The sequence below is a fragment of the Alosa alosa genome, chromosome 15 (genome assembly GCF_017589495.1).
Source record: "Alosa alosa isolate M-15738 ecotype Scorff River chromosome 15, AALO_Geno_1.1, whole genome shotgun sequence".
Lineage (NCBI taxonomy): Eukaryota > Metazoa > Chordata > Actinopteri > Clupeiformes > Clupeidae > Alosa > Alosa alosa.
This window is the reverse complement of record NC_063203.1, coordinates 6,595,907-6,620,539: the sequence shown is the minus strand read 5'-3', so window position 1 is coordinate 6,620,539 and position 24,633 is coordinate 6,595,907. Positions and strand designations below refer to the sequence as shown.

The 24,633-nt window shown below is 45.8% G+C and overlaps 1 protein-coding gene across 1 annotated transcript; it reads right to left on the bottom strand.

The window, feature by feature from the left end:
• Nucleotides 1-359: 359 nt before the first annotated feature.
• Nucleotides 360-24,455, bottom strand: relt (RELT TNF receptor). Its single transcript, XM_048263809.1, has 11 exons — nt 24,232-24,455; nt 14,523-14,597; nt 12,430-12,522; nt 11,836-12,017; nt 11,467-11,519; nt 11,012-11,284; nt 6,914-6,994; nt 6,711-6,789; nt 5,131-5,364; nt 4,383-4,548; nt 360-1,946 (listed from the first exon to the last, which is right to left on the bottom strand). Exons 2-11 carry the CDS (start codon nt 14,565-14,567, stop codon nt 1,935-1,937), a joined length of 1,218 nt encoding a protein of 405 aa, XP_048119766.1. The 5' UTR covers nt 14,568-14,597; nt 24,232-24,455; the 3' UTR covers nt 360-1,934.
• Between the last annotated feature and the right edge of the window lie 178 nt (nt 24,456-24,633).

The window sequence follows — 24,633 nt, the reverse complement described above, 5'->3', positions numbered from 1 at the left end:
GTCATGATTTTTCACATTTGATGTTTCAGCAATGATTGTATGTTTTCAAGGTGAACACACCCCAAAATGTACCAGGAATAAGGAGAGATCTCCATGAAAATGGTTGTGCCCCTTTGCTGTATGTGTGATGCTGAGTGTCTCTGCGTATTTGGAGAGCATAGAGAGTACTGTGCAATCCCTTTTGCATCTTTATCTGACGGTCTCTGTGAAGCTGACATGGCTAGTGTTATCCTCAGATAGATGAACACCCAGATCAGGCTCACACTAAAGGGGCTCCCCACTCTGTGAGGATGCTCCGCATCATGCAGATATGACAAAAAGAAAACGTATGTGTCTCAGATATCACTCCTATGCCTATAATCTATTTCTCGTGTCGTTCCAACCCCTGATTACTGTTTGAGGAGACAGAGGTCTTGTGAGGAACAACCTCCAGCTTTGTGAAGCACCAGTAAGATTAGGCCACCTGTGGGTTGCCTGATAAACAAAACTGAAGCCCAGACCGCAGGGTTGGGGCGAAAAATAGAAATCAGGAGGTGAAGTGTGAGACTTCACACACATCCTCAATGTGATGTTAAGAGACATTCCCAGCAAGAGCAGCGTCACAGGTCTTCTCACCTACTAGCTCAGATGAGTAGCATGTAGCAGCTACAGGACTGGGATCGTAGCCATCTGCCAAATGTTTTTCTAACTTCTCAAACATTTCATAGTGGGAATGTGGTAGTGTCTTGCTTAAGGAGAGGGACAGTGAGTTTCAGGGAAGACCACAGGCGACCACGAAGAACCCTGAGCATACGAGGGGAAATGGCATCTGACCTTTTGGGAAAGGAGGAAGTGTTCTCATAGTGTAGAAGGGCCGTGTGTGAGAGAACACTTCCAGGGAAAAGGAAGTCCGGGCCTTCAGAACAAAGCTAAGGATACAAGTGCATTCCATTCCTATGGAAATATGAATGAATCGAACTGAATGAGAAAAGAGGCACAGCAAAAGTAATGCCACGCTGAAGTCACCCTGTTAGCTTCCGTACTCTACCACACTTCGCGCTGGTGAAAATGTATAAAATTACCCCTTCCTTTTGCACCTTCATATACATATATACAATCATTCAAATAAGTGCTTTGGCATCAAAATCAGTCATTCTGATGCAAAACTGAAAAACAAATAACAAGCAGCCTTCTAGCACTGAAAGCCATTCCAAAGAGTTAAAAGCTAGAATCTAAGTTGCATCTATGACAGTAAATGTTGGCTTGTTCATGTCTGTATGGGTATCATGTTGTGAGAAGAAACCTAGAAGTAGAAGATCAGGATTGTGTTGGTGGCATCAGAGGGATCTCTGTGCTCAGCCACACCACTTGTTCTCCAAATGATTAAACAAGATAATTAAAGATTCCACCCACATACTTGTTTAGGTCTCTCCAGTAATACTTGGTGTTAACAATCCTTTGAAGAGCATAGGCCTTCATTATGTTCATGCTCTCAATGTAGAGTTGAGTTGTAGTGTACTGTAATGCAGTGATATGTTGTTGGTCAGTGATATGTATCAGTGTGTATGTGTGTCAGTGTGTGTGTGTGTGTGTGTGTGTGTGTGTGTGTGTGCGCCACTGTTAGTTTGTACATCATGCCCTCATAATGTTGATGTGCACTGCATGGCTTGACTTCAACCAGCTAAGGTGAGTCATATGGAAGCACAGTTATACAGACGAAAAATACTTTCTTTCCTTCTACCTTGTCTGCTTCTAAAAACAGAGTTGTATTGCTTTTTAAAACCAAGATAGGATAGCAAATAGTTTATGTAATAAATACACAGCTCTCCAGACTGAATCCCCATGGGGATCAATCTCCCCTCTCTTCTTCAAAGGCAGTCTGACCCGAGCTCTGTTCATCCTCTGGCGTCTGCTGATGATGTCATTATCTTCACCCAGTTTGTGTACTTTTCACTTTACACATGGACCTACAAACAGAAAGACAGAAGAGAAGCAAGTTAAAGCAGGAGATCATACAAGGATTTCACTGCATTTACTACCATCTCCCAAAAGTTAGCAATATTAGTGAAGAACCAGTAGAGGGCAGCAGAGTGTATCTCAGCAGTTCATACTGACTCAGCGATTCCTCTTCCTCTTAAGTGAGTCAGGAGTCAGGAGAGGAAGCAAACCCTAAAATACATTAGGCTAGCACTTTGCCTGCACCATAGGTGATTAAGAGGAAGCTCTGAACCCCTGACTGGGAGTAAGGAAACATAGGAAAAAATATCCCCATGACACCTCTCTGGATTGCAGGTTAGCAGAGGTTAGCCGCGCGCTAGCAGACCTCCCCTGTGTTCTCTCTGGTCCTCAGGAGAGTTTACTCAGAAAGGGTCTCATGCCCCCTCCCTCTCCTTAGGTTATGCAATGAAGACAAATATTTCAAAAGGTTGTACATTCAGAGACAAAGCGTGACAGTGACACACTCTAAATTTAGTGCACACCGTTTTGCCCCACGCCAGTGCTAGATTACAGGACAGGAGGTTCTGAATGGGAAGAATGTGCGAGGGGATGTTTGGGTGTGCATGTGCGTGTGTGACATGGATACATGCCCATTACTCTTCTGGTCAGGGGGATGGGGTATGCTAATGTAAACAGAGAATGTTAGAGAAAGACAGACCTGACAGAGGGCACAGAAAGAAAGAGAGAGAGAGAGAGAGAGAGAGAAAGGTGGGGGACTGTTATGCTATTGTTTATTTGTGTATGTATGTTGTTTGTATGTTTGTGCGTGTGTTGCCTGCTCTACACCAAACATCGTCTCCTCACAAACCCAAAACACTTGAGCTGTTGAATATTTCATCGACGCGATGCTGAACTCAGTGACTCTGTGTTCAAGCCCTGATCCCGAAAACCAAGGAGCCAACCAGCCTTGGGCCCAGAGAGACAGCTAGCGTGCCTGAATGCCACCCACCCACAGAGCCAGCCAGCCGCAGAGTGTCAGTGCTAGCAGAAGCAGAGAGTACTAGCTAATGGGTTATAATGTAAGCCTGGAGTCAGTGTTGAGACAGCGATAGCTCTTAGCGTGAAACACAAATGTTTACCTGTCACATGGCCAGGCTGCTCTCCCCGAGCCTAATGACCAGCCTCGGCTCCTGAAATTACCATCGTACACCAAGTGTCAGTCAGAGGCGACATGTTCACTGGGGCACATAAGACTAAGTGACACCCACAGGGTGGGGAATGGGGAGAGCAGACAGAGGCCTTGGGCCTTGATGACAAGGGAGGGTTTTTGGTAAACTGGTTTCATGTCGCAATACTAAAATACAGGGTTCTCAAGTTTTGAGCTCAGCTTGGAGTGAGATTTTGGGGCGGGACTCACTCACTTCGCTTGTGTGTAGAATAAAGTAAGTGCATTATTTACTAAGATGAGTGCACCATTTACTAAAATAAGTGTGTAAAACTTGCGCACTATGTAGCAAAAGGTGTGCACACAAAGGCGGATTATCAGACGTGAAATGGGCCCTCCACATCAAAAGGTTGGTAACTCAGCTTAGTTAAGTCTGGGTCTGGGGGCATGCTCCCCCAGAAGATTTTTTTAAAAATAACCCCTTAAATAACAACTTCTGGTGAGATTTTTGGAAAGAAGCATTAACACTTTTGAGACATTGTCATTGTATACATCCTCTTGTTTTTGTTTATTTTTCAGGACAGTCTGGGATTGTACCTATCTTGCCTAGCTTATGTCTCTTATGTCAGCCTTTATATCAAGGGGAAACCATTTGTGTTTTTATGTCACCAGGAAGCATGTCAGTAGAAATAACTTTTGATATTTAGGTGCGATAGATTGGAATTTTCAAATATAATAATCTTGACGGTGGGATATTCACCAATTTACGAGATATATGTACTGAGTGAGACAAATATTTTATTTATTAGGCTAATTGCTTTATTCACTTGAGTAGTCTATTGCCACTGAACCATTGGATCAAGAATGGGCATGCCGAGACCAACTTTCTCTCTCTCTCTCTCTCTCTCTCACACACACACACACACACCCACACAAACAATGAATTGTTCAGTTACAATCAAAACGAGACAGATTTTTTCTTGAAGTTCAGTACAGCCCTGAGGCCCAACGACATCTAGGATACAGACAATAGGGAGGGGCTGAACAAGAAGGGAAAGAATGGCATGAAGACAATTGAGATGCCATGAGTAGGACAGATATGAAAATATGAACACGTCACAAAGTACACACTGAGACCAAAACAAACAGAAAAGAAAGGAAGAGTGTAAAGAATGGAGGGATGAATGAAAGTATTGAAGAAACAGAGCAAAAACAGCGCCACAGTTCCTGGCTCCTCACTATTTCCTCTGACTGTGTGTGTGTGTGTGTCCTGCATGCAGGTGCGGACTGGTTGACTCACCTCCTGTCTGCTTCTGGAGGACACAGAGGCAGAGGACAGGCCCAGCAGGGACTTCTCGTCCGCGGGCTCCGTGTGAGACGTGTCCACCGAGTCCGTGTCACTGGACTCCACCTGGGTCGTCTCCATAGCGACTCCCTTCTGCTCCGGGATCTGAGCCACCTGGAACCTGTCCGTGAGCCAAGGAGGATTAGGAAGAGTCTAGAACTTGACATTTCTTTCTTATATGTAACACACACACATACAATTACACATATTCATTACACACAGGCAATTGCAATGTAGGTTGTTGTGGAGATGGTTATAAGCAAAAGACTGATCTATTTTGTGGAGGGAGGGGGCTTTTCCTAACTACATAACCACTTATTATCCAGTCATATTTGCATGTTTTCCCTTTCAGTAATCCATCCAAAAACAATTTCTAGTCCAGTAAAAGCATACTTTTTCTAGAACGTTTTTCAGGAATTCTTCTTGAAGACTTTGGTGTTTCATGTGTTAGTTGCTACAAATGACTTGAGTGGTTTACCAGCTTTAATATGGCCAGTGAACTACACTATACGCTGCAAAGTTTAATAGTATATGGACACAGTTTAATAGTATCTATGGACACAGTTTAATAGTATCTATGTACACAGTTTAATAGTATATGGACACAGTTTAATAGTATCTATGGACACAGTAGTCTTCTGCTCATTCTCATGCAGTGTTGCCCTGTATTACCATCACAGTGTAGGCTATAGCGCACTCTCACCTGCCCACGGAGAGGATGGTGACCTCCCTGGGCAGTGGGGTGCGGGCGGGGGGGCTGGAGGTCTTGTGAGTGTCGATGTGCATGGGCATCAGCAGCTCGGGCCACTTCTTCTGGCTGCAGCGCGAGCAGCAGGTCCCCGAGCGCGGGGCCAGGCCGTTGATGGTGTGCAGGTGCTGGTGGGGACACAGCCGCGGGAGCGAGTGGAACTGAGCTAGATGAGGAAGGCCGGGGAACCTGAGACACAAGGAGCATAAAGAATAAGAGTGCGGCAAGAAGGGAAGCGCTATAATTATCTCATGTTCATAAATGATTTTAATAATTTTTCTCCTTTTCCTTCATGAAAAATAACATTTTTATAATATAAAAAATAACAATAACAAAAGTAACAAAAATAAGAGTGCTCTTGACACTACTATGTGACAGGTAGAGATTAATAATCGGCTGAAGAATTGCCGTTTCATAACCAAAGCAGTCTTCTACTGCACTATCACCTGCAGTAGTGTATGTGATTCTTGCGACCTCCCTGAATAAAACCCCCGTCCCACCTGTAACAGCGCTATGGCACACGGTTAGATTCCTGCCGCAGATCCGCCCCCACCCCGACCCCCCTGCTCATTGTTCCATTGTGTGGGGCTGAAAGAGCCCATGGGCGCGTGTCAGCTGAATGCGGCTGCCACCCTCGCCTGCCACACAGAAAGGGCCTGGCATTAAAAGATTTCTAGAACTAAGAGCCAACGAGAGCGGGCCCTTTTGACGGGCACAGTGATGAGGGAAGCAAAAAAAAAAGTCCACATGCGCACGCGCTGGCACAGTATTTTTCCACAGTGCCACCGGAGCGCGCGTGTGTGTGTGTGATCAAGCTGCGCCATGTTTGCAATGATGCATGCTGCAGATAGGCTACTGGGTAGAAGAGAGTAAGTGTGTCAAGTGCAGTGAGAGAGAAAGTGAATCATGCTCCAGGCTGATTGATGGCTGAATCACTACTGCGTGATTACACATGCGTAGGTCATCTAGCGTAGTACCTGTTATTTGCTTCACAAAAGTTTTTTTTTTATTAAAAGCCTTCAAGTGCAATAAAATGTTAGGAACATCCTGCGTACAGTCTGCACCAATTTGTCAGCAGTTTCCTGCCTGTCAAAGCATATCTCCTTTGATAGATGTCCTTGTCCTATTTCCTTCAATTCACTGCCTGATAAGAGGGCAGCAGAGTGCCAATACGCATCAAGAACCATCATTAGCTATGGCACATGGCACTATTATTTTTTCTTGGACATAATTTTAGGAGGAGCCAGGTTTGTCTCTTAAAACTAGGGCACAGACAACATTTCAGGCCATTTAGGCCAGTCATTGTCTTGAATGCTTTCCATGGCTTGAAACATTAACCTCACTTATACATGGGACCTACATGCAGTTCTAGACAGATATCAGGTGACCTGACTTCACCTGCACAGAATAGCACCTCTCCTAGAAAACATGTCATACACCTCTGTGATTATGCTGTTATATACATGTGTGTGTATATGTGTGTGTGTGTATGCGTGTGTGTGTGTGTGTGTGTGTGTGTGTGTGTGTGCTCTCACTTGATGGATGAGGCCTTGTTGACAGCCATCTGCTTGCTTTCATACTCCAGCAGAAGCTCCTCCAAGGCAGCAGCATTTTCTGGAAGGAGACCGAGATGAAACGGACTAATGAGATCTCAGCCAGCAGAGCACCAGACATGACAGACACCACAAGCAACAAATCAGATCCAGATCCAGAGTCACCGCCAGCAGAGACACCTTACCTTTCTTCTCAGTGATGAGGCGGACCAGCACACTGATGGTGTCTTCATTAGGGTCATCTACAATATATGGGCAGGGGTTACCTGGAGATGGAGAAGGTGTAGCAGATGACGTATGAGTAAAACTGGCACAGGAAAATGATGGCATGATTAGATTTGTTTCTATATGTGTTTTCATATTTCTCAGGGTTCTAGGTCATGTTTTTGAATGCAGTTTTGTTCTGTGAGCAAACCGGAGGGGAACAATTAATCAGTGATTATGACAGGCTAGATAATACAGCAGCATCATGAGATCAGGTTCTATGACTGCGACGCGTTCAAACGTGTCTAGAGCGGTTCCGAGACGGTTCTGCCCTGCACTATCAGGTTCTCTCTGCCTCATTGTGTGCAGGTTCACAGTACTGGATCAGAGCAGATGGGGAGCCCAAGAATAGCTCACTCAGCTCTCCGCTGCACTGAGTGCAGTCAGTGCAGCACACTGTGAAACGGCAGCCCTTCCTGCATTGTTATTCTAATGTGCCTGCCCTGCACCTATTGTCCCCCTTGACACCATTTTCACGACCAAAATCAAATGTGAATGTGGGCATGCACTCACACAAGCACACCGCTGAACAGAGTCATGCGCTCACACAGTCATTAGTAACTTTGTCACATTTGGTTTTACTCTAAAAAAAAAAAATCCATATATGGCAAAAAGCCTCTACTTCCTCTTCACATTGACAGTGACAGCTACACTATACTGAAACCTTTCCTTGGGGTGTTAATATTACTTGGCGGATGCAGACAGCTAAGTGGGCTATAATCAATTCCAATGCCATACCATCACTCTTGGTAATGGACTTTGTAATAGCTGGCAGAACATTGCTACATTTAGTACAGACCTCTAATTAAGTTTCAGCCCAATCAATCCAAATATTTCTGCCTGAAGTAGAGCGTAGTATGGCATAGGTTGCAGGGGTGGGGTGCCTGAAGACTAGCAGCATCCCTACAGTGGATTGGTTGGGGGTTGGAGGTCTCTGCACTGATCATGCTCAAAGCCCCATCATGCATCTATGGCCCTTGAAACTCTTTCAGAAACCATCAGTTTGCTGATGTAAACTGATGTTGGTACAGCTCAGTTTCATACTGGCAAAAATGAGCACAGCAACATAATTCCATGCTGCGAGAGTCAGAAACAAACATTGAGACAAAAACAGTGTTAGCCTTCGATTTCACTCTTATATTGATATTACAATACTATACAATATCTTCAGGTATGCTCAAAACACAAGATATGCACCAAAGAGAATTGCAGGCTTTCCAGTCTAAACCAACATGCAAATACTGATGATGTTGTGGTTGACTAGGCCTATGTATTGCCTCACTTTATCAGAATAGCTCCAGTTTAGACTTGTGCAACCACAACTGAATTTAACTTTCATGCTTTTTCTTTCATGTTTTAAAACAAATCATCAACATTGTTTTTGATCTGGGGCATATGGGCCTTGCCCCCTTTAAGGACAGGTTATAACACAAGTCAATTGCAAGATCCACACTAGAGCATAGAGGACACTTCTTTTTTACTAAGTCTGGGCCACTTGTACAATTGTGTAACTACCTCTCTGACATTTCAGAATGAGGATGTGGAAAAATGCCAGGGTAAGATGTCTCCCTAAAAACTCTTAGGATAGCACCAGTGTAATAAGTTGTCAGACTGGAACAGTTACATAAGCCCCAAAACAAGGTGCTGTGAGAAAGCTCGAGCCTCTTTCATGTGTCGGTAAAGACTGACTGCAGTACGGTAGAGCACAGGGTTCTCTCTATCCCCTCCAGGGACATAGCTGCTATGTGAGAGCTGTCAGGAGGACTGTGATCAGACTCGTCTCTCGGATGACAGGATCATAAGATAACAGGCATTTGCTAATGGATAATATAACAGGTGTTATGTGCTGGGTCAGGGAAAAGTCTATAGTGATGTTTGGGTGTTTTCTGCCACCCATTTGCATTCTCATTTTCCACACTTTTTGCACACTTATTTTTCTTGAATTTCCCCTTGGGGATCAATAAAGTATCTATCTATCTATCTATATGCTGTACTCCCGTCCTACAGCTCACATCCCAGAATAGACTACCGTTAGACATTTCATTAGCTCTTATTTCTTGATCTCATCTTTCTCCACACATCACACACTCTTCCCTCACCTCACAGCATTCTCAGTTTCTGTCCCACCCCTCGGATCACCTCACTTACTCTGCTGCAGCCCCCTCCATACAGAGCTCTGCACTAACCAAGGAGCACTGCAGACTCTCTCCACACGCTAACCAACAGCCCAGTCACTCTCAGAGTCCTGAGTGTCAAACCCCCAGCCCAGTCACTCCCGGAGTCCTGAATATCCTGAGTGTCCTGAGGGAGCTCTGCCCTCTCCATCAGTCTCAGCAGACCCCACGGGTCCTCCTGCTCATCTGCACCGCAACAGCCTTCAAATCCACATTAGGGCATTAGAGCCTGCTATCCTGACTCCACCAAAGTCACTAGAGACATAAATATTCAAACCATGCAGCAAGTCTCTCTGCTATCTGTGGGTTTGGTTGAGCAAGCACTGATATCTCTAGTCTAAATTAGGACTCTGCTGTTAAGTTTATCCATAGCCAGTTTGGACTGCATTGGCACCCTAGTGTTGTAGGTTTGGGGTTCTGTGTTTATTAGTGAATAGGGGATACCCTATCCCTCACAACATTGTTACAGTGTCTGATGTGGAGGCGGTGGGGTGTGAATCCAAATGCCAATGATGCATTTGGGATAGACTTTCAGTGGCATGAGATGATGCTTGGTATCGTCATAGAAACTGTCTGCATGCCAACCGTCTGACCACAGAAACCCCAGATCACAACACCTAAGGGCTGACCACACACGGCCTTATAGCCTGATTGAATTATTGATCCGGGAAAGTAGAGACGTACGGGGTGTCGGGTTGCGGACTGCTCAACGAGGGCGTATTGAGAAGAGGAGGTGGCGGGAGTGAGAGGGGCCTACCTAGTCGCGAGGGTCTGATTTCACAACATGGCGGTTACTAGAGAGTAGAATGACTGGGGGTGATGAGAGCGGATGGAATGTAGCGCTACTGAATCACAGGCGTCATCATTAGATCCCAACAGATAGTGATCTGACTTGTAACACCATCACCAACAAAAACAAACATTGACGACATACTACAGTTCAGTATAGTAAAAAGCAATCTGAAGAAATGTAGATTGTAATATATAATTTGTAAATATAACTTGACACGTATCAAATTATAAATAGGAGCTGTTTTGGTGCACGACTTGTTATTATTTTTACTTTAACATGTCAACAAGCTCACCATGATCCTAACAGCTTTACACCGTGAAGTGAAGTCAGCTGTTGCTGCTGGCAGACCTAAATGTCACAGTGGAAACACAGGATCACACAATGAGCCTCCCTCGTCTCTTGGTGACTGGCAATTTACAATGGCATTCACCTGATCCAAACTCGTTGTACATGCTGTCCTACTCCCTCTGTCCATTCACAAAGGGAATAATATTATTCCCCACCCCAGAGGGAATCTATACCTCTTTTTCCGTGAGCCTTGTGGTTCAGACCGTGGGTGTGTCAGGAAGAGACCCATCCGAGTGTAATCTCGGTTAACCACACACAGATCTATCCCAACCCCGAGGTCTAGAATGTACTGTATGTAGAGTGGCTCTAGAGCACTGCGGCTTTGTCCCCAGACACAGACCCTGCCCTGCTTTCCCACGCAGACCCTGTCGGGGGTGTCGTTTTTTGAGTCCGCCTGTTTTGGGACCTGTGGGTGTATCGTTTTGGTGAACGCCTGTTGTAGGATATGTTGGGGTGTTGTTTTTGTGAACGCCTGTTGTAGAACCTGTGGGGGTTTAGGTTTTGTGTGCCTGTTCTGGGGCCAGTGGTGTGGTCAGTGCGTATAATTAGTCCTTATTCTTACTGACAACAGCGCCGGTGTGCCGGTTTGGAATTATGAACAAAAGCATATATGTACGTATATGTTGTATGTATGGATGACTGTGACCCTAAGTGTGTGGGTGTGTGCATGTGTGTGCCTGTGAGTGTGCCTGCACACCGCATACCTTCCTTCTGGGGCGTGGCCGTCTCCTCGCTGCCGGCCTCCTTGTCGGCGGTGCAGCGGTAGCCCTTCTTCTTCAGGAGGTTGCAGATGAGGATGCCCAGCAGGCCCATGATGCAGAAGATGGGCACCAGGGCGAACACGGCGTACTCCGCACTCTTCTCCTCCGGGCCGCCGCCGCCGCGCACGTTGGTGGCGTTGGCCACCGCCAAGCCCGAGCCCCGGGGGGAGCTCTTACCCACCGTCCGAGGCACCCGCACCAGCCGCTCTGCAGACTCTGCCGGGCCGAGGACGAGGAGAGCAAGTCAGAGAGACAAACGAGAGAGAGCGGTGAGAGGCAAGCCTGACACACTATACATCATACACTATTAACTTATAGAGTGGCAAACGGGACTCAATGTCTACAGTGGAAATGAGACACTGAGTCCACACACACACAGAGGGAAAGTTAATACTCACTCTTCACACAGGCGTACAGGGAGGAGGCCCTCTGGGCCGCGGCTGGGTGGAACCTGGAACATAAAAACCCACCCGGTATTACAAACATGCTAGGAGCACATTTAATTTCACCCACTCCCCGCTGAACCCGCTGCACTCAATCAGCCCCAGGCACAGGCACAGGCCCATAAAGTGTAAAAATAAAATGCACATTTGGGGGTGATGGGAGCAGGGTTTATGGGTGCCGTAGTAAAGTGTTTTAACAATGGGCAAATGATTTCTCCCCTGATGAGTGCACATGGTCTGTAACAGCTCGTGTGACACACACACACGCACACACACACACACTGATACACGCACACACACACACAGGGTGAAAGTGGTTCTTACCCAGACAGGCAGCTTCCACACACCGCCTCCGTGGCTGAGGTGCCTAGAGCCACCACTTTGCGGTGAAGGAGCTGACAGGAGCTGTGGGGGCGACACTGATTGGCATCGTGGGTGTTGGAGAAGGTGCCCGCCGGGCAGGCTTGGCACCCCACCACCTCAGCCCCCTCAACCTCCCCACAAGCCTGATAATTAGAAAAGAAAACATACTTTAGAAGACTGACATGAAATAAAAATGTAATTACACATAATAAAGACATAAAGACCAATATATCAACCTAAAGTTAACATGAGAGACTACAGAGTTTTCGCTACTCATTCTAAAATACCCTATTTGGTTTCATGCAATTGTACAGCATATAGACTCAGAGTAAACTGAAAGACAGCCATCCATATGAACTCATTGCAAAACATGGACACAAGACAAATAGAGAGTGGGGTGACATTGCATAACACTGACAATTCATGAAAAGAGATAGGCGTGACTGCTCAGAGAACATGGCTGGGACAATGTCAACACAGAAGTGCTGTGAGTCTGTTCACTATGGTGTGTTGAAGGAGGGGTTCTGGAGGAAGGTGGTTAGTGGTGAATCTCACCTTGGTGGGCTGTTGTCCTGCTGGACACTGCTGACACACACAGCCCTCGCCTTCGCCACACTGTGCTGCCAGCACCCCCCATAGACCAAGCAGCTGATGGGACAACACACACACACACACACACACACACACACACACACACACACACACACACACGCACACACACAGGGTTACCATGAATGACATTGACAGGCATCTTCAGATACATGTTCAAACATGCCACAAACCTCACAACACAACATAACAACACACACACTCACACACACACACTTCCAGTCACCAACACAAGCAGTCATAGACTGAAACCCATCCAAACATCACACACCACACATCCCTGAGGACTTGGGTGACGGGGAGTTGATTGGAATTGATTCTGAGTGTCAGCTTGCCCCCCCATCAGTCAGGGCAGCCCTGGAGGATGTGCTCCTGGGGCACGTCCCGTCTCAGGCCTCCACTCTTACTCACGTCTCCACTGCTGACTCATTAGACTGAGGGATGGGGTGGGGTGGGAGGCCGGGGGCGCTGAGAGGGAGAGGAGGAGGAGAGAAGATGTGGAGAGGAAAGGAGGGGGGGTGTCTGCAGCACACCGTTATCAGGATGAAAGCAGAACATTGGCTTGGCTCGGAGCCCCCGGGCCAGTCGTAGCAGCCAGCAACAGCTCCACTGCGTCAAACCCTCGCATTCGTTTCACATTCAGGCTCTTTCATCTTCCTGAACTCACACATAGCTGCAGAGTGCAGATATTTGAGAGCAGACCACACTGTTTGCACAGTCCCTGCTTTGTGGCTTTTTTTTTAAAGGATTGGGTTGTTTCAGTGAATCTCAAGGGGTTGTGTGACACTCCTGATGGAATGACTCAAACGTAGGTTTCTGTAAAAGAGTGTAATTCAGGGAAGCTAGACTGTGGTTTCATTAGAACCTCACTACTGTTTCTAAATGAATATAAATGAGAGAGTAAGGGGGGGGAGGGTGGGGAGGGGGCGGTGGCAGATAGACAGGGGATGCTTCTACTGCTGTTACTGTTGTAGGGAGTGATGTGCCCCCTGGTGCCAGAGACCTCGGCCAATCTGCAGTCACTCATTCATCACAACTGATAATTACTCCTGTTGTGAGCACACACGCACGTGCACACGCAGGCACATGCACACACACACACACTCACAAAGACACACACTTCCAGTCACCAACACAAGCAGTCATAGACTGAAACCCATCCAAACATCACACACCACACATCCCTGAGGGACTTGGGTGACGGGAGTTGATTGGAATTGATTCTGAGTGTCAGCTTGCCCCCCCATCAGTCAGGGCAGCCCTGGAGGATGTGCTCCTGGGCACGTCCCGTCTCAGGCCTCCACTCTTACTCCGTCTCCACTGCTGACTCATTAGACTGAGGGATGGGGTGGGGTGGGAGGCCGGGGCGCTGAGAGGGGAGAGGAGGAGGAGAGAAGATGGAGAGGAAAGGAGGGGGGGTGTCTGCAGCACACCGTTATCAGGATGAAAGCAGAACATTGGCTTGGCTCCGGAGCCCCGGGCCAGTCGTAGCAACCAGCAACAGCTCCACTGCGTCAAACCCTCGCATTCGTTTTCACATTCAGGCTCTTTTCATCTTCCTGAACTCACACATAGCTGCAGAGTGCAGATGTTTGAGAGCAGACCACACTGTTTGCACAGTCCCTGCTTTGTGGCTTTTTTTTTTTAAGGATTGGGTTGTTTCAGTGAATCTCAAGGGGTTGTGTGACACTCCTGATGGAATGACTCAAACGTAGGTTTCTGTAAAAGAGTGTAATTCAGGGAAGCTAGACTGTGGTTTCATTAGAACCTCACTACTGTTTCTAAATGAATATAAATGAGAGAGTAAGGGAGGGGGAGGGTGGGGGAGGGGGGCGTGTGGCAGATAGACAGGGATGCTTCTACTGCTGTTACTGTTGTAGGGAGTGATGTGCCCCCCTGGTGCCAGAGACCTCGGCCAATCTGCAGTCACTCATTCATCACAACTGATAATTACTCCTGTTGTGAGCACACACGCACGTGCACACGCAGGCACATGCACACACACACACACTCACAAAGACACATAGAAAGGGACTTACGATAAAAAGGAAAGGAGCTGAGCAGCAGAGGTGGTTCATCATCATCTTCAATATATTCTTCTATAAACATATGATCTGTGAAACAAAACAGCAGAGAGAGAACAGCAGAGAGAGAAAAACAGAGAGAGAGAAAGACAGAGACAGAGAAGGAAAGAGAAAAATATGAGGTGAGTTGAGGACACACTCAGTAATTAAAACGGGAAGGCGTGATAAAACACACCACTGACTTAAGGACATAAAAGTTCTCCTTCCCCCTCTGTCCTGGCACGACTACAACAACCTCTCTCCCCTGGAGGGGGAAAACTTCTCCTCACACGCCATTACCTGACACCACTCCTGACCACAAACAGTGGGAAAACAACACAGCCAAACAGGTAAACAGCGTTTGTTGTTAATAACTGCCTGTAAATGACTGACTCCATGTTTTGTCCATGTTTTGTTGCGGTGCGGCCACAATGGTATAAAAATACCCTCTGGCTACAGCAGCTGTCGGCCAGTGGTTTTTAGAAGGATTTGTGCTCTTTGTTTGGGCACTGTTTAAGCGCCACAATAAAGCCAACATTACTGTACCAGAGTGGACAGACAGAAAGATGCAGGGAATAGAAGAAATGAAAAGAAATATGTGAAAAAGAGAAGTAGAGTAAAGCATGAAAATGTGAAGACTAGGAGCATACAGGAGAGGAGAGGAGAAGAATGACATCTCTTCTCTTCCCGTCTCTTTCTCCAGACCCAGAGCTTCCCAAACCCAACTCCCAACTCTGTCTCACCACTCTGCCCTTCATCAAGTGTCCGCTCAGCCAAAGCCACTCTGCACAAGGCAGCAGGAGCACAGGCTATGTGCGATCAACAGTAAGCCACTGACCTGAATTTCCACAGATAATATCACCTCCATGACGCTGTGCTGATCACACTCTCACAGGGGAAAGAGAGAAAGAGAGAGAGAGGGAGACAGAGAGAAAGAAGGAGGGGGGAGGTGCAATTGTCTCTCAGTCTCATAGAGCAAGAGGGCACAGTGAGCCTAAGGGCCAAAGCATTCCAATCTATTTCTATCCCACACATGGCTGAAGAGTATTTACACCTTCGCTTCCCACTGCTCCTTCTGTCTCCTGCTCCCCCAGAGCAGCTGATTCTGGCCCACATCTGGCCCACATGCACCACACCAGACCCGCTTAACAGTCTGCTGCCCTCTCAGCTGTCATCATTTCCCTCTCTGCTCCTCTCTCAGTGTCACACACACAACAAACAAAACCTGAAGGACACATAGACAGGCCATAAGCCATGGCATGGGTATAATATTCAGGATGTACATCATGATTAGAATAAGTGCAAAACTTAACTTGGATAGTTGAGCTTGTTGAAATCCAAGTTCAGTCTTTAAGATTGTTGTTAACAGATTGCTTGTTTATAATCTGAGAGCATCTGTAGAAGTTACTGATACCGTTTACAAAATGACTGATACTGATGAAATATGAGAACTGAGAATGCATGCCCAGACTCATTGGCTGTGGAAATATTAAAATGTGGCTCTGAAAAAAAAGTCATGTTTACATCACTGGGGAAAAATCTGACCACCGCTGTGATCCTAAGGTACATGAAAATAAAGGATTCTGTAAAAGTCTATGAATATACATAAATCAATACCACATGCTGTGACATATAGCACAGTAAAAATGGACATAAAATCCCACCTGCCAGGTATTTTTGTTTTTACACTGATCAGCTCAACAGGAAGTTTTGCTGATACCATCTCAAGTGCACATGAGGATTATGAGAGCGTGAGCAAATAATTTAAAACATGCTGTACATAAAACACAAAATCCTGCAGTATTTATAGAGCCTGCTGTAAACGGCTTCTTTGCTGCACTGCACAAAAAAACAACAACTAGAAGAGCAAGCAGAGTAATTAAACTCCAACCGCACTCTGACTCAGCTCAAGATTCATGAGATGCAAACAGAATGTAACAGGTCCAAACTGATGTGCCTCCTCGGCGCGCATTCTAAATCATGGCATTTCTCTAGCGAAGTCAGAGATGCTCTAATGACTGAGTAAGTTAAGCTCTTTCTCTCTGTTTGCAGAGTGCCCCTAGATGGGACATGGATGAGGAAGAGATCAAGCAATCAGGTGTCACCTGAGAGCTCCACTTACCCCAGCGCGGCGTTGGATGATGACGGGGTTGCCCCGGCGACAGAGTGAGGATGCTAAGCGATGCTGCGTGACACGGAGGCAAGACCGAGGCAGGGAGGCAGGCGATGGCTTCAACGCGAGGAGGAGAACCGCAGTGTACCTGCCTGAGACAGCCTTGCATCCCTTATAGCACCACTCTAAACCACAGACACACCCCGTCCCTCCAGCGGGACTCTGGCCCCTCCTCTGCCCACTCGTGCACCGTCCGCTCCCAGCAGACACCCACCCGGAGATAGGGCTGGGGTGGAGCACTGGTCACTCTCTGTGCGCCCGGAGCGCAGAGCGTGTGGCTTCTCCACGCCACCACAGACCTCAGATTTTAAGTGCAGAGGACATGTTGACTGATGCATTTGGCACGAAAGCAAGGGTACATGCTAACGCATACAGTCACTGCACATTTCAACCACTTCTCCACCCTCTGTAGTGGTGAAAGCAAGCATGTGAACTCTCTCACAGGCATGCAGCATGCACTAGAACAGCTGAAGATCATACACCTGAAGACCGCAATACCTGCCTTACCAGAGCCATCCACCTTTGTCTGACTGTAAAAGCGATGGCCTGGGCGGTCTGCTTGTGTGGACGGAGTCAGCGGAGCCTGTGTGCATGGCATGCATGGTGTGTTCGGGCGGTGCGCTTCTTGGCCAGGTGTCCTGTTGACCTCGGCGGAGCAGCGGGATTGGAGGCGGTGGCAGCGGCAGCAGAAGTCGGAGCAGGAGCGATGCCGGCTTCGCCCACGCCGTGTCGGGAAGACAACCGGCCGACTCGCCGTCGCACACGAGAACTCAATAACTTTATACAAGTTTGGAGGATACCCTGACACATTCCAGCTCAAATGAGAGGATTCCAGCCTCCGGAGCTGTGCACCATGCCAGGATCAACTGGGGCAGATTGATACGTACGCACGAGCCAGCTGGACGCACTCACTGCTGGTTCCCTCTGAGCAAATAAATAAATAACACAAACGAGCTGAAGGTTTTGGCCGACGGGCACAAAACATGCCCTCAGGGTTAAATGACAGGGCTCTGGGCAATAATGTGCACTTTGTATAATTTCAGGGAATAGAAAAATGAGAAGTGTCCACCAACCCCCCTCCTGTACGACATCCCATTGAAAAAAAATAGGCAAATGCTGCTTGGCTTGTCATTCACATTTCAGCTGCGTTTTACAGATCAGCATCTGAGAACATGTACCTCCTGTCTAGCAGGCTTGGGTTAAATCTGGCCCCTTCATTAAAATACCATAAAGAGTAATTACAGCTCAGTCAGCTCTATCTCTGAGCCGGTCAACTTTATTTTGTGGCTTTTGGAAGCCTTGGAAAAAAAAGAGCATAAAATAAATAAAAAAACAAAAAAACACCCCAGAATATCCTAGAATTAAGACGGGTTATTTTGGAATCTGTCAAACAACAAATTGGAGAGGTTCTTAAGTTTCTTCAGACGTTGCCCTGGCTACACTTTTGTTACCGTGGCGTTTGGAGCCCAACTCCAAACTAAATTCCGGCTACAATCTTATCCTAAGTGGACCAAACCAGAATCAAACTGGCCTTGTCATAGGAACTATGTCATTATCGACTCATCGCCTCTAGCTGCACCGATAAAAACACAGTCAGCCTGTAAAGTGAGCTTTTGATGGTCAAGTACTGTCAGACATATACATCTGACCAGTCCCATCACTTCTCACATGGGAAAAAAAGACCAGAAAACTGAGAGACTATTTGAATATGCAAAGTTGACCGTGGAACGGAGACAGCACATATCTGCTGTGTAGTCTACTATGACTGATATGTGTCCTGTCACCAAAAAGAGAGAAACTAGAGAAGAGAAAAGAGAGAAGTTCATGTGGAACCCTTTGTCTGGGTTTTCTGGTTTGGAACTGCAGACATATCCCACACAGACTAGAAACCGCCGCACATGTGATACTCCTCCTCACACTCTCCCTCTGTAGTTCTAACACCCCCTCCATCGTCTCAACCTCTGCCAGGCTTCACAATGGCTTCTCCAAAATAGCCGGACATTTTAATAGCAGCCAGCACGTTTTGTTCTGATCTCCTCCGCAAAGCCGGATTTCTGCATCTCACCCCCCGTCCGCCTGACTCTCCATCCCTCGTGTCTCCATCTTTCGTTCAGCTGACTGCGGTCAGCCTTTATTGCGCCTTATTCTCATTTTTCATAGCCAGCGAGTGTCGAGCTCTCTGCCAAGCATGTGCCTGGTGACAGCCGTCATACTTTTGTCGTGTGGAGGGAGGAAATGCAACATTTACACCTCCCAAAAAATGCTAAATAATAAAACATAAACCCTCAACAGAGAGGGTAAATGACAGGTTGTGGTGCCTGGGTTAAGACACTGCCCCATCACAGCTCTTTTATATGTCTTACATGGACAATAGCGTCCAGAAAAGTCACATGGGAAGAAATGGTCCAAAACAAACAACAGCGATGGACATAGACATAGGCCTGCTTTGACTACTGTGTTAAGCCTTAAGCCTTTGTTTGAGGTACCAATTACACCAACTTGACCAAACACCTCTGTCTTTGTTATGACCCAAAACTATGACGGACGAAACAAACAGGGTGTATTTTTAGGGCCAGCTCACGTTTTTGTTTGCCCGTGGTCTAGTAAAAGAGGGCCTTCAAAGGCAAAAACAGGATTAAAAGCTGTGTACATCACTGGTGGCGTGTGGTTTCAGTAACACAGAGGGAAATGCTTGAGCCCAATCCACTGCGGCATCAGCTGCAGTGTCTTGAGGCCTTTATTTGAGGAGCTTGATGTCATGATTTGACAGTGCAGCGGAGCCTCCTGTGTGGCGACTAACCACACAAGAAGAAAAGAGGCAGCAGCCACAGGGAGCGGAGAGGAGCAGAGCAGCAAGCCGAGTGGCACCAGCCTTTATAAGGCCCGGCTGGGACACTGGCTGGGTGAGCACACTCAGCTGCACAACACTTTGAAGGCAGGATTTTAGAGATGCTGGGCTGGCTGATTTAGATGAAATAGTTTCTCATTGCTGGCTGACACGTTTACCCGCCCAGGATTGCCTTGTGTGCTCAGCCCGCTGCAGACAACGTGATGCATGGCCCTCAACAGAGACACGTCAGGCTGAATGAGACCAACCAGACACCCTGTGTGCAAGTGGAACCAGTTGCCAAAGCTAACATAGGTGTAAAATTCCACTGGAAAGATTGACAGGATGACATCATTCACCTGCTTTAAACTGGATCACCACCGATAGAGCAGTTTTGCGTCAATGGCGTTTTGGAAAACAAAGGTGGACAGAGAGAAGAGGGACACCAGAGCCCGTGGACTCTCTGAACTCCCCTTGTGTTGGTGCACACTGTCTGGCACAGACACTGCTTTAGCCAAGTTGACCAGCTCCTTTGATGTGTTTGTGGTACCTCAAAGGCAAAATCATAAAGGTTTACGATAGAGAACATGTTTTTCAGGAACATTTGGATTCATAATGGAAACCAGGCAAAATTGACTGAGTATTAAAAGAAAGGCTGTAATGCATTATATTATGTGCACTTACAGAAATGTTCCAATAGCCTTCTGGTCCCAAACCTCTGCTGGAAAACCATCACTGAGTCTCTGCAACGTGCTATGCCTTCAGTAATGCCGTCATGACCAGTATGTAAAGCCTTGGATTAGATTTAGGATGAAGGCTAAATGTTAATGATAAAAACAAAATTCCTAGCAAGGCCATAAAGTGGAACTATGGAATAAAATATCCTCTCAGGGAACGTGGAATAATCAGATCACACTGGGGAATTCCACCTGGGTAGGATGTATGGTATAATGTGTAATGATAGGAATGTTAACCGTAGCCATATGTGGACTCCAAATAGACCCATTTGGTTAAACCAATCTGGCAAGGCAGATGACAAAGTAAACTTAAAGTGAGGAGTATTTTTAATCTATATGCCTAGGTTTGTAATTTATGCCTCTGAAGTTCTTTACTCTAACAAAGGAAGCAAGCCTCTTGCTGTGTGGGTGCAAGTTATCGAACCTTTGCGTAGGAGCCAACCGTCTTGAACGGGGCGTGACCTTCGCCCCCTTGGATAACCACCCAAATTCCTTGGGTTGACTTTCACTGGCCTACATCTGTAATTATCGTCTTCTGCAAGAATGCTTAATTACCCACAATGTTTTGTGCTAAATGATGGACGAGACATGCCACAAAAACTGGCCTTGTCATGTGACAAAGGAAGAAAACCAATAGCTCCAGCAGCAGTCTGTGGCTGCTGCCAGTCATATATTACAAGGAAGGGCGCTGTGGGAGCCCAGCAGGACCTAAGTGGACAGAGATAATTAAATACTATGCTGCCATTGGGAATACAAAAAAAGCTATCGGTATATGATTACAGACAGAATGGACAAATAATGAACAACTATTGTTGAAAAAATAACATGCAATTTGGTGTTAATGTTACTGTTAATGTTATCAGTGGCATGTTAAATCAACAACGGCACCGGAAGGATTCAGGTGTCTATAATAGAGACTACCTGAAAGCACAGCAGCTGGACACTTCTTAAGTATCAACCTTCCTCTACTCAGAGCAGCATGTGTGGCTGTGAGTGACCATAACAAATACTGTATCCCCTCATTTTCCTTGTGGTTATGCTCAATGTGCAAACATCTCTATTCAAAACACAGGACTTAGATGTTGTTGAGCTGTGTACCTGACTGTAATTACAGGTAAGAGTCCAGGGCAACATCAGCAGCAGTGTTTTTCTCCCTGTCTGAGATCCCTGGACTGCACTGGAGCAGGAGGGTGACCCTGACAGATTCTGGACACGCAGCAGAAAGTGTGCTTTCCAACGGGTTTCTCAGAATAACTACATCAATATAAGGTTGCATGAGCTTGTTTTGGAAAGCACACAAGTAAGCACAAAAATACATGCTGCAAAGCAGACACAACATACAAATAGCCATTATATTGCCATCAATATGCCAAGGACTCCCTATCTTGGAACGTGCATGACTGTGGATGGAGCAACTATTGGATGGGGCTGCAGAGGAGAACAGGTGCCAAAGTGACACAAGTGTTCATTTACAAACACAAAAATCGACAATACAAATGTAATGTAAATATATAAAATATATACATAACAAACATAATTTGTTATTGTCTTGCAGACTTGTGCATGGTGTATGTGTTAACTATAGAACCATGGGAAAAGGGCAGATAACAGACGTTCACTTGTTGGGAGGGTTTAGGGTCAAAGATCATTATCAAAGCCAGAGGTCAGAGAGCATGTTACCAAGTGTATTCTTACCACTAGGTCAACCAATGGCAACGACAAGAATATGGGAACACATAATGCCAAGCATCACAATTCTGCCCTCTGATCTATTTCTGATTTATGAAAAGCCACAAAAGAACATTGTGTGGAAATGTTTTGGAGAGCACTCCAAAGTCATTTAGATTATTTCTTTGTGAGCTCAGAATAATCACAGCTAAATGCAATTTAAACATGTTGAACAGGAAATTGAAATGAAATCTCATGATGGCAGTGAACTTTTCATTCCTGTGTTTGTGTGATTGCTGAGAGATACCAATGGAAGCAATGGTCTGCTTGGGAATGTTAGCTAAAGCCAAAAGTGCCACAGGCATGGAGTTTGGAGTGAATTCCACAGTTTGACCCACACCAATCTAACCATGGTCAGACCTGGACAGGAGGCTTTACTGATGAGTCCCAGATGAGTGACTCACGTTAGAGGGCATTACTAAAAATGTTATGGTATTTTATCATAGAAAAACAAAGGCTATGAAACATTTTTGTAAATCCAAATGATCACAATATCGGAAATAAATGTAATGTGGTCCATGGCTCCACATTGCCACCCAAAACAGGCATGGCATTACATGATATATGAGCAGCTGTGCATGTCTGCAGATTAAGGCAGGGATATTTCAAATGTAACTGAATCGTTTCTGCAGACCTCTGTCTAATGACAGGAGAGAACTTTAATAACAGTGGGACTGACCAACAACCCGTTTAGAGGAAAGTGTGCATAAACTAAAGTACAAAAAGATTAGGGGTAGATAATTTCCTGCATCTCTGACTATGTTTCACCTAAACATGTCCTGTCTGTGGGATGGAAAGGAAGTCACTAAACGGTCATTTATTTTTAATGTGTTGCATTGACCACATTTTTACAACCCATTGTTTTGACAATGAATTAAAAAGTATAAAAAGTAGTGATTCAGGAGAGGATCTACAAACAATATCCAGTGGTAGATTGGTTTGCCATGTTGTCAAATCGTGGTTGTATTACTCTGTTCAACCTGACATGCATCATGGAGGAAGTGAGGCAGTGGTTATTGTGCTGTTCATCGTGCCTTGGGTGGTTTATTAACAACGTAATAATGTTACAGCAGACCTGCTTCAGAGGATGTCGCCCTATTGAGTAGGCGATGTTTGCTCAGTATCTGAAATAAATGCAATTTCTATGCACACAATGAGCAAAGAAGGTGACGTGCTTGGTTGCGTAAACGCAACCTCCTTCGCTCGCATTTCTCACTGCAGTGCATAACGTTATAGTAAGCACAAACTGACCACATGGGAGAAATGCAGAATATTGATAACAGGTCGTTGTTGTTAACAGTCACAACAGCCAAAAACACAATGTAAATAAATACGAGATACGATACGAGTGAGAAATGCGGGAGTGATGCGCATTTAAAGTCGTCTGCATCTTCTGCAAATTGTTAACAGGCCTACAGCTAATCTGTCAGTTTCCGTGTGTTGACACCAGGTGCACTAAAACATACCCTGCTCTATCCGAGGGAGACTAATCCTTAACAGAATGACAGACAACGTGGCAGTCGTTCTAACGTCAAATGTGGCCAACCGGTGCCAAAATGTGCCAAGACAAATTAGTTTTGATGGTTATATGCTAAACACCACATAGCCTACTAGGACTTGATATTAATGGACAAGGACTTGTAAGATTTAGCCTACCGTTATTTCTCTTCTAAACTACATGACGCTTTTACTACAGCAGCCGGTGTGCGGAAGTTTCAGGCATGGACAAAGAGTGTCACACATTTTAAAAACTTCATGTTCAATCCCATTCGCAAACTTCCCCATGATTTCTGCAGTAAACTATTTGTTGTCAATCTCATTAGACAAATGAAATTTAAGATATGATCAAGCATCTTCGTGTGACTTAGGAAATATATCATAGTACAGCACTATTTAGGCTACAAGTAAAGATATATTAAAGTCAGAAGAATTGGTTACTGCCTGAAAAAGAATGCGACGCAGCGCATTTACGCTACACCATCCTATCCAGTCTTAATATTTCGAGTCATAGTCTACAAGCATCTAAAACAACAAAAATAAGACCATATAATAACACAGAAAGGTGAGATAACTGTTTGATAGATATTTTATCGACACAGGTTAAGTATTTTCCAAATAGCCTAATGGCTAAAGGACAGACAAACCCAACTCGAGATGTCCCGAGTCTAAAACGATGCGCTAGATTAGAACGTTGTGAAACAAAACAAGTCAAAAACTTACCTGATTGGTTGATAGATAGGGTTAAATCATTGCCTGGATATAGTCATGTTTTTTTCCTCCTAAAAATATGTTTACTATATATATAGTAAAAGAAAATCTGCCAGTAGGAAGTACCCTCGCGAGGTCCCCTCTTTGTGATCCAAAATTTAAATACAGTCAACTCAGTGGTTAGTTCTGCGCGCGCTACGTCAACAGCCTGAAACGGGAGAGGCTCGCGAGCCCTCCCCCTTTCACTCCTCGCCAGAACTCACGAGTCAATGCGGGGAAATCACCATGCGCGAGCGATGACACTGGGCCATCCGGTGGGCCGGAATCATCCGGTCGCGTCACGGGCTTTAGTCAGCAGCTTCGAATGAAACACATGGTTTATGAATTATTAAAGATGTGCTGAAAAGACAGCTA